The sequence below is a fragment of the Pinus tabuliformis genome, chromosome 8, assembly GCF_031772625.1.
Source record: "Pinus tabuliformis cultivar Carrire ecotype Pingquan chromosome 8, CPIR1, whole genome shotgun sequence".
In the NCBI taxonomy this organism is placed as follows: domain Eukaryota; kingdom Viridiplantae; phylum Streptophyta; class Pinopsida; order Pinales; family Pinaceae; genus Pinus; species Pinus tabuliformis.
In genome coordinates, this window is record NC_142294.1 from 821,299,419 (window position 1) to 821,311,094 (window position 11,676).

At 40.3% G+C, this 11,676-nt stretch overlaps 1 protein-coding gene across 1 annotated transcript; it reads left to right on the forward strand.

The window, feature by feature from the left end:
• Positions 1–9,204: 9,204 nt before the first annotated feature.
• LOC149238120 (uncharacterized) lies at positions 9,205–10,781 on the forward strand. The gene has a single exon (XM_089369471.1). It carries the CDS (start codon positions 9,390–9,392, stop codon positions 10,779–10,781), a length of 1,392 nt encoding a protein of 463 aa, XP_089225597.1. The 5' UTR covers positions 9,205–9,389.
• Positions 10,782–11,676: the final 895 nt, after the last annotated feature.

The window sequence follows — 11,676 nt, forward strand, 5'->3', positions numbered from 1 at the left end:
AAACATTCCTTACCAAGTTGGGCTTTTGCTTCCCGTGCAATATTCCTTTCCTTCCCATTAATTTAGGAAATAATGTTCAAACTTGGTATGGTGCTTATATAGCCAATCCATACCCAATAGTATGTTGTACACCCCCAAAGGTATTACGTTTAGGTACATTGTTTTTGGCACGCCTTGAAGTTCAATCACACACGATTTACCCAATGCCTTACTCTTTTCTTCATTCCATTTCCAATTGAACCAATGATGGCTCTACTTGCAATTCTTAGGCCAAATTACATTTTTTCACAAGCTCCGAGTTAACATAACCATAGTTATAACCAAGACAAATTAAAATGGAAACAAATTGATTTCATATCTTACCTTCCATCTCAATGATGGATGCATGGTGATCTCCCTAGCAATTGTCCATTGTTGTGTAAATTTTAGGCAAATTGCAAGCCACACCACCCACTATGCAAGCTTTTGAGGCATTGTAAAACTTTCTCCCAATTCTTTTTTGATGTGGGTAGTCCCTTTTCCTGTAATTTTAACCATAAATCTAACATTTTAGTTGTTCTTTAAATTCATATTTTCGTTACTCAATTGTTGGTTGTTGTGTATTTCCCTCAAGAACTTACATGACTTTCTACTAGAACCGATTTATAGTAGTTGGGTGCTTACTTTCATTTTTATTTGTGGATTTATTGGGCCATTTATTTTTGTGTTCAATATTGTCCTTGGCTTTCCAGTCACTTTTAATTTCTGGTTTTCACTTTTTCTTCTCACAATAGAGTTTCAATTTCTTAATGACGTCATTCAACATTTGGGGTTCCAAAGTCTCAATCCGATCCTTGAAGGCTAGAGGTAGGCCATTGATGAATTGCTGGATTTTTTACTTCTCATGCTTGTGATATGGTACGTATCTCAATACCTCTAGGAACTTGGTGATTTATTCCTCATCTAACATTTGTCCCATTCTCAGCTCATAAAATTCCTTTGCCTTGATGTCATAATATCGCTTGGAAAAATATTAATTCCTTTAAATCTTCTCAAATTCACTGCCAGTCAATTCTTCTTCAATGATGCCACTGAAATTTTTTAGATCTTCCCACCATAAGTATTCCTTTCCTTTCAAGCTATAGGTGGCAATATTGTAATTCACATTTCCATAATAATCATGAATCCTAAAATATTTCCTCATGCCCAGCAACCAGGCTTTTGCATCTTCAGATTTCTTCATTTCCTCATCAAATGTGGGTGGTTTTGTTTTCTTAAGTTTGTATGGCATATAATCCTTTTCCTTTCTTCCCTAATTACGATGATGATGGTGGTGGTGGTGGTGGGAGCGATGATGGTGGTGGTGGTGGGAGTGATGATGGTGCCTTTTGGTAGTTGATCTGGATTTAAACAAGAACACAACAAATTACAGTGATAACCATAAATACAGATATGCAGCGGAAATAATACTTCATTTCGTTAATGTAAAATACTGAAATATTCTTACAAACAAAAATGGAAATAACCAGCTAGGGCGATGGTAGCTTATCTCTGAGAAGAGATGTGGCTGCTACATGCCTCTTAACTCTGTTACAATGAGGCTCGAAGGCCTATTTATTGTTGGGAAACAACGGAAAACCATAAACATCCAAAAACCTTACCCTAGAAGATGAAACTCCAAACTGTGGGCCCCATTTGGGTAAATTGGTACATCAACTTCCCAAGGTCGTAACTTTGGCATACGATCTCCATTTGATGCGCACAATCGTTAAAATATCTATCCAAGAACTACAACTTTGGGAAGAGCAACATCAGTCAACGGATCCATGTTGCTCCCAGTTTTCCAAAAAACGTCGTTTAGGGTGTCAAAACAGCTCCGGAAGTTCAGGACCCAAAAAACTGCCAAAAATAGTAAATTGTGCTACAATTAAGGAAATTGAAAAACTGAAAGAGACAATTGTGGGGGTCTAAGTGGGATAGGTGGGTGGCCACCAACATCCACATAGATCATTCCCCCCCTTAGGAAGCAATGGTCCCCATTGCGTTGAGTTCCTCCCTGAGATGAGGAAGCTTCTGCTAAGCTGAGTCCCTGGTGAGTTGTTCTGCAACCTCTGATCTATCTAGTAATGGTGGGAAGCATGGTCGAGGGCAGTCCACATTGAACACTTAGTGGAAGAGAAGGAATGGGGAATGATGTGCTCCAAAGCATTGTTTCCCACAGCCTTGGTAATGGTGTAAGGACCATGTCGAAGTGGTCTGAGCTTCTAATGGGTTGTTGTAAGGCGTTCTTTCTACAGATGCAGCCAGACTTTGTCTCCCACTTGAAACTTGTGTGGTACCCTTGTGGGTGAGGAGAAGTTGTTCATGTGTTCTATTGTGACCATATCCCTTTGTTGCTGCTACTGCGTGGAGGAACCCTTCGCGGGGATCATGGATGTGGCGACAATCTTCCCCTTACTTTGGGTGCGGACAAGACATAAAATAAATTTCCTAGTCTGTGAGATGATCTTACTGCATTTCTTAGTAGTGATCAAAGAGGTGGCGGTAGGTGGGGCTACCTCTAATATCCTGTATAATGAATTACCCAAAGAAATAATAATAGTGTGAGGCCTTGACTCATACATAGCATGTCGCCTCCACAAGTATAGTTGGCCTAATAATACATCACAAACATCCAGAGGTGCAACATCACAAAATACCTCTTCTGTGAAGGGCTTGATGCTGTAGGGAAGGCGGCACTACTGCCGAACTCAAAGATCTAGTCCTTGGTGAAGCCACCTAATGCTATATGGTTGCGGGTGTGGTATGGTCGGTAGTCCCAGCCGCTTCATGACCTCTGCTGAAATGAGATGATTTTGGCTCCCGAATTGGAGCGGCGAACCCTTCACCCACATTTGTGAGTGGAAAAGTCGCTCCCCCTCCTCTGGATCTTCGAGCTCATTCTTCTAGACCTTGGCAGTGGCAACAGTGGCGCTGGGCTCCGCATCAATGATTTTCTTCCCTTTGTCATTCCCCTTCTCGGGTTTTTCCTAAGGGTCGAAACATGCATCTGATTCGGGCCATCGGGATTTGCAAGGCTGGTCTTGCAAAGGTTTGACCAGTTTAAGCCCTAACTCCTTATATCCCGACCTCGTTGGGGACATGCAAAGAAAAACATAGAAAGAGCAGACCACTCTGATACCACTAATCCAGATTTAGACAAGAACGCAACAAATTATAGAGATAACCATAAATACAGATATGCAATGGAAATAATACTTCATTTCATTAATGTAAAATACTAAAATATGCTTACAAATAGAAATGGAAATAAACCAACTAGGGCGATGGTAGCTTATCTCTGAGAAGAAATGTGGCAGCTACATGCCTCTGAATTCTGTTACAATGAGGCTCAAAGGCCTATTTATTGTTTAGAAATAATGAAAAACCCTAAACATCCAAAAACCTAACCCTAGAAGATGAAACTCCAAATTGTGTGCCCCGTTTGGGTAAATTGGTAAATCAACTTCCCAGGGTCGTAACTTTACATACGATCTCCGTTTGACACGCACAATATCTTGTTAGAAAGATATATCTGAGAAATACAACCTTGGGAAGAGCAACATCAGTCCAACAACCCTTGTTGCTCCCATTTTTGCAAAAAACCCGTCGTTTAGGGCCTCAAAACGACTCCGAAAGTTCAGGACCCGAAAAACTGCTAAAAATAGTAAATTGTGCTACAATTAAGGAAACTAAAAAACTGAAAGAGACAGTTGTGGGGGTCCAAGTGGGATAGGTGGGTGGCCACCAACATCCACCTAGATTAGTAGTAGAGCTGGAAGGTCTACTAGATTGATGCACATAAGTGTTGGTTATTCCTTCTTAGGTAATCAATGGTGCCTCTTCCTTCACAATGTCTTCACTTTCCTACCTATGCCTATTCCTAGACCTACTACCATATGCCCCATTTTCTTTCTCTTCTGACCCTCGAATGCTCCTCCTATACTTATGACTATCCCCCAACTTAGGCTGACTCTATCTCTGTAAACATAAGAGGCTTTGAAAAATAACTGAATCTATCTCAACTTGCCTATCTTAATCTCTCACTAGCCTTTAATTTTATTATTTGAATCTTTTTAGTTTAACCACTAGGCTCCTCAAAGTATCCAACCAATCAGGTGAGTCTTCCCCTTTCTCTTGGCCAAATGATCTTTCTTCTTCTTTCAATTTGGCCTCTTCATTTCCATGTTGTGACTGATCGAAGCTATATTGCACCATTCTAGTCCCCATTCCCATGTCTTTCATTGTATTTTGTTGCTTGTTATGTGTTGTAATCCGCACACAATTTCTAGATACAACATGAGATAAATAAATACACACAATCATGATCATGAACTTGAATTTTTGGAGTTTCCATGGTGAGCTTTACTATAACAAAACAAGCCATGTTAGTATATCCATGATAATCAACATCAAGCCAAAACAATCACCACCTCTGCATTGCATATTCATTGATCATATATCAATTAACACCAACTGTTAGTGCCATGTTCCATATTTAAATCACAATATAACCATATCATCCATGCATGCAATCAATCAATTATAAACCGAATTTTAACACCTAAACATTTGTTTAGTTAATTTTATAAAAATAAATATGACACCATTGTAGGTACCCTACTATTATTTTCCCATGATAGAGCCCATTCAATCCAAATGTTGAACCTCGATGCTCTAATACCGTATGTGGACAACCCCCACCTTAACCTAAGGTGAGAATGTTCACTTTCTAATTTAATCCCTCTTGTACGGTTAGAGACATGGGATAAATATTTTTACTTTGTGAATTCAAAACTTGAAACAACTACCACCATTAGTTTGCCTTGGGGAGATGGTTTCAATGATATAAAATATCACCCCAATTCGGCCTCTGAATCAAGAGTTACAGCTTTACAAATTTCCACTTCCTCATCCTCCTTCTACCATGTGGTAACCATGTGGCATCCCAATCATCCCTTTACCACCACTTGGTGTGCACATATTAGCTTTCCGACCCATTCATGGAAAGGGTATCACCAATTCCCGCACTATGCATTAGTCCAGTATGTGTGTGTGTGTGTGTATAGGTGAGCCAACAACTGCCACAAATTTTATCATCTCCTGGGGTCTGTTACTTGACTCTTCTTCCTTTGCACTCTTGTAAATATTCAGGGGTCGATCCCTCAGGCTTAACTTCAAGGTGCGTCCACACCTCAAACCAATATCAGGACTCTCATGCTCAAATGTTTACCACCGTAGCCTGGCTTACATCATCTTTCCCCCTGTCAATATGCACTTTGGCTTCTTGTCCCAAGTAGTAGGCTGTGGGATGACGTGGAGCCTGGGTCCACACCTATCCATGTGGCCTCACTCATGGTTGGTCCATTACTTTACTCTTGCCATGATTTCTCGTGTCAAGTCATCCCAACTTTACTCTCCCTAGCTCCTCCTTTGTGCATTTCTTATTTAAGTTTTAGGATGGGAGTCTTGGGACACGTCACCCTAGGTCCTCCCGCCTTATGCTTTAGCATGTACTTTACCAAATAGAACTTCTCCATGATGGTGACCTACCATGTATGCTCGACCCCTTTCATCTTGAGTCTCCTCTTCAATGTGCCAAGGCTTACCTCCAAGTGACTTAGTTTGGGATGATAATTTTTCCCATCACATAATGAACTTAATTCGATCTATGCGAGCTTGCCTTGAGATTTTTCCAAGTCACGATAGAATTTCAACTTGGGTATTGGGCCCTTCCATTAGCCAATACGAGGACCCCAAATAACCCTGACCTTCTCCACTCCACCAAATTTTCCATGTTAACCTTGGCATCCCTTCTACGCAACCCTTATAAACTTCTGAGTTTATGCATCTAGGACATGTCATCCCTCCATCATCCTTATTGAAATAAGGCATAATCAAAACATTCAATTCACCACTTCCATGACGAGGCTCTTGTCAGGCCATGTAGATAAGTTCTAATCGACTGAAGCTATAAGGTTAAGTCTATGCCTGAATTCACAACAATGCCACTCATAGCAGGATTTTTCCCATAGCCAATCTAAGAATTTTCTAGTTGGAGCTTCAGCCATGAGAAATACATTCATTCTTGAATCTAGTGGTTTTCATAAGGAATTTCAACTTTCCTACACTATATGCCATTCACAAGGGAGCTCTAACATGTCATGACTGTGGTGGTTCTACTAACATCTAGACTTGCACCAGAGTCTAGCTATGGCCACTAAGGTTTGGTAAGGTACTCTCTGGTGCTATCTCTCTTGAGCTTACAACAAGTTTCCTCTTCCTAGGTCCACGATGTCTGTCACGGTGAACACTGGTTAGGGACCTATCCATTTAGGCTAAAGACTTATTAATCCATTCCCTCAAGGATTTGTGGTCCCTAAGGTCTTCAATGCATTAGTGGGATCAATTAGATCTTGACTTGGAGATCTATAGGTCTCATCCAAGGACCAAAATATCACCGTGATCTTATAAGAGTCACCATGAGACATATGGTTCTAAAAGGATCACAAGGAGATCAACACTGCTCTAGGAAATAGGGATTCATTTCCTTAAGTTTGATTACAAACAAGATCCTTATGGATAGGCACATAATGGATCAGATCATGGGCCTACCAACATTCCCCTTTTAGGGACAGGGAATTCTAGGCATGGTTGCACAGATAACTATCAAATACCCTCTATTAAATGCATGGTGCCTCTTGAAGGGATCCCAATGCTCACAACGCACACCAAACTACTAACTCAACATGTATTACAACCACACGGTGGTTATCTACACATAGAGAAACGTTCTCCTACATAACAAGAACAAACACAACAACTTATTTGAGGTTTCTAGGGAACTCACTAATAGAGTTGACCAATGTATAAATAAACACTGGAAAGGTAACAAATAAGATGAGTACCATGGTTATAGATAGCCTTCCAAGCCAAGATTTACCACATTATCACAAAACTGAGACAACAAACAAAATATGGCTCCCCACCTTGGGAGATTCAACTTCAATGTAATCATCATGTTGTAATAAGAAGAAATTCTCATGCTAAATATTGTTGCAATAAAATTATATTCTTGTAGGGTATTCCAATGCCTTGAAATATTGCACTCTATTTTCGTCCATTGTGCAATAATAGTAACAAACCCATGTATTTTTCACAGAAACACCATTTCCAACCAGAAATTCATCACACATTCATTACCGGGAGACACACTTAAGAAACATTTATCTTGTAATTCTTGGAGAAACCGAGTATGGGACTATGACTCTCCACCTAATTCTAGATAGTTATAGCCATTTCTCTCTTGTAGTTATCACCTCAAGCCGGATTCCTCGGACTGAGATGGATTTCTCAAGGGATTGTATACCAATTGCTGGCTGAAATAGGGACTCTAGAGGTCCTCCTACCTCCATAGAGTAATGGAATAGCAATTAACAATTCTTTAGGGAATCAAGAGGACTACTACCTCCACCCTCTAGTTGTTCAATAATTAATGAGTTTTACAAAATCGAGAGGCTTCACCTTCACCTTGAACTTGTCACACAGTGATTCCACCCACTAAGGGGACTCAATAATACACTGCCAAACTAAATGAAACAAGCAAAGGAGACTCCAAAACTTCTTTCCAGGACTCCAAAGGCTAAACCTCTACTCTAGGATGTCAAGGGACTCTAGAGAAAACCCATCTCCACGCTAATCCCTCCTAAGGTTTCATGAGATTTACCCTCACCTAGAGAAGCTCCTCTTGTACTGCTATTTCTCATTCAGAAATAAAATAGTTGATATGAGAGCCCTAGAATAGACCAAATGTTCTTCCACGATTACACTACACTAACAATAAATTCTTCCTTTGTCTACAAATGTACTTGCATTATTCCACTGTTCAGTCCACGATATGCTCTATCTCATAGGCCCTTTTCTTCTGTAATTCCAATTATCCTGAGCATTCTCAATTGCTTTGGATTCTTCCTCCTTCCCGCCCAAAGTGTCCAAACAACATAATTGAAGCTCTGAGTCTCTTGGATGTGCGTGACCCCCCATGTTTCTTCATCCATAGTGCTTCTTCTCTGTAAGGTCTCCCCCCATCTCCTATTCCATAATTCTCTATGTAATCCCTCTCTCTACATGTTTATATATAATTTCTAAGATTCTATTTACACCTAAATAGTATGTAGGTAACTTTTTATAATTTAAATTTAAAATAAATACATGTGAGATTATTAATTCCGGTAACTTTTTATAATTTAAATTTAAAATAAATACATGTGAGATTATTAATCCATTAGGTGGAGGGATTAAGTATTTTTAATAACTTAAACATTATATGTATAAATCTCACCATTTTTTAATAAGATAAATTTACAATTTGTTAATGATTACGCAAAAAAAAAAAAAAATATATATATATATATATATATATATATATATTTTAAAGAATGTAAATATGTAAATATATATATAGCGAAATCAAATTTATAATATATCTACAGACTCGTTGATCATCTATATAGATTTTGGGTAAAAAGATAATAGTCAGCACAAAAAGAAAAGAGTCACCTACAGAGACTTCGTAAATTACGGAGCACGTCCGTTTTGAATCCCGAGCAGCTTTGGGGGGACGACTACCGTTGTATTTGTGTAATGCTCATCGAAATTCAAGTCAATTAAAGGGACTCTTAACACCCCTTTTACACTCTCCCGGTAAATCTTTGAGTTGGTCATACTCCTAGACCTACCCTAAGCCTACAAAGTACAAGATTTAAGGAAACACGTACAACAATATTTGTGTGTGCACTCTATTACGGTCAACGCTGGTCTGAAAGAGGAGTGTACATCAATTAATGAAAGGCAAAACCACGAAATGATGCACGTGCCATTTGAAATTGCGTTATTTTCAAAGCCGCTAGAGATGACTTCACAAATTCAAACTTTACTTGAACAATTACACATTACTAAAAAATTCAATTCAATTCATTTGCCTACTCCCATCCATTCAAGTCAAATGCTGCGGAGATCTGTTAGATGACTGAGAATTAAGACTCAAACCGCTGCGAGACTTCCCCTTTGTTTCATATTGCTGAAGCTACCTCCCCAACTTGGAACCCCACAGCTATATATATTCATGCCAACTTACTCCACTCTCCATCAAACAAATTTCACCTCACAGGTCTCAAAGATCACGGGTGGGTATTCTCTGCAACTCTCTCACGTTACCAACCATAATCTTTGGTAAGGTCCTTTTGTTTGTCCGAGGAAGATTGGCTTTCTGAGAGAATTAGGAGAATTTATTGTCACGAAAGACTCAAATTTCAAGCAACCTTTGTTATTCTAGATATTGCCATTTCATCATATCCTTTGCAATTCATTTTATGGATCACCTCCGCATAATGGGTTTCCTGCTGCTATTATTCACCACATTGTCTGCTCTACAATTTGCGGACGCTAGGGTTTTGGAGCATCATTTTGACAATGCCGCCCTCTCGCATCAGAATTCTGCACTTATCTTCGATTCCGACCCCGACGCCGTGGCCGTGGCTTCCTCCAGACAAAACTATAGCGGTTCGGGAGGACATGTGGCAAACTACTCGGAGTCGAATCCAGGGAGCAACTCTGAGATTTCGAGCCACGCGGCCAATAATACGATCATAGCAGCAGAGATTTCACAGAAAGAAGCTACGCCAGGAGATGGCAGTAGCTCCAAGGCGCCAGCGGGTATTAAAGAAGTCGCACCAATCGTAGGCAACGCCGACATCCTTCACGAGATGCTGAATTCACATAGCAGCCCTGGAGTTGGGCACGTGAGCTTCAATAATGGGATCGAAGGAAATATATTATCCTCAGGACAAAGCCCTGGCGTGGGGCACTGGGAGAAATCTACAACTACATATTCGGCCACATCTCCGGCAAGAACAATACCCAACAATGTGTTGTCTTCCGGTCCGAGCCCAGGAGTTGGGAATGCCCATACAAGTGGTATTGCCGGCACTGAATCAGAGTTGGGCACCTTCAACAAACTGCCTTCGGGGCCAAGCCCGGGAGTTGGTAATGGCCATACGAGTGGTATTACGGGCACTCAATCAGAGTTAGACACCTTCAACAAATTGCCTTCAGGGCCAAGCCCGGGAGTGGGACACAAGGTCACCAATGGCTACACCGAAATGGCCCAAGAGTCGCAGTCAAAGAAAAGCGCAACGATGATGAATATACTGCTCTCTGGGCAAAGTCCAGGAGTTGGCCATTCGGCTACCAACGGGCGAAATATGATGGAGAGGATCAGTATACAGCCAGAATCGATGAAGAAAGCTGAAATCACCCAAGATTCACAATCGAAGAAGAAAAGCGCAATGAGGATGAATATACTTTCGTCTGGACCAAGTCCAGGAGTAGGCAATTCGGCTACCAACGGTCGGAATGCGATGGAAAAGATGGGTAAAGAAAAAGACGAGGAAGGAATGAGCATAAAAACATTTAACAGACTCCCGTCAGGTTCAAGTCCGGGAGCAGGCCACTCTTACACCAACGCTCATCAACCGGAGAAATTAGAGAGAGCATCGGAGGATAGAAAGGACAGTGATGATACTCCAATATTTGAAAAGCTTCCGGGAGGGCCGAGCCAGGGCGGAGGCCACTCGTACGTGCAAAAATCAGCGTCGACAATGAGGATGCAGTTCTCCTCCAACGCTCTAAGGAAGACCTCCTCCAGTCCCAGCCCTGGCGACCGCACTTCATCAAAGAATAAGGTAAACCGCACGAAGCGATAAGAAAAAGGTGGAGAAAATCAGTGGAGTGCCCGATTGGAATATTGGATGCGATGGTGGCGGTCTGGACTCGTATGGCACGCCAACTCTGCCAATGTTCGGGATCGCGACCGCCGGAAGTTAAGGATGGTACTTATAAATCGAAACTCTGCCAATGTTCGGGATCGCGACCGCCGGAAGTTAAGGATGGTACTTATAAATCGAAATTATTCCATTTTCCCTTGTTCAAGACAAGGCCATACTGGGCTTTCACAGCTCAACATTCTTTTAATTCTTTATCAACCCTACCATTGCTTCATGAATTTTTTTAGCTGCTTATGGATTTTCTAAAGTGAAATTATTCCATTTTTCTTGTACATGGCCATATTGGGCTTTACCAGTTCGACATTCTTTAAATTCTTTATTAACCCTACCATTGATTGCTTCATGAACGTTGTAAGCTGTTTATGGACCGGCAAACTGTTTTGTGCATTAACGGATTAAGAACAGAATGTCAACCTCTCGTACCATCAACTTTCTTTCTAACTTTTAGGAGTACCCAAAACCATATGCGGCGTGAAAGTATACAAGCCGCTCTTTTATTCTTCAATGATTCCAGTTACAACATTTAAGTTGGAGTCAGTCCATACCATGTAAAGTAAACGACAATCCGCGAATATCTTGTCATTTCCCAAATAAAAAATTAGTTATTAATTTTTAATAAAAAATTCAATAATAATAAAAATACATATACATTATATTATAAACAAACAACAAAAAAAAATTTACGAATGCTTAAAACTATATCCTCTATTCAATTAAAAAAATTAAATAATAATAAAAAGTCACAAACTAAATCATCAAAAATCTCAAAAAAAACATAAAACATTTCCTGGTAGTTGAAAACTATAACCTCTCT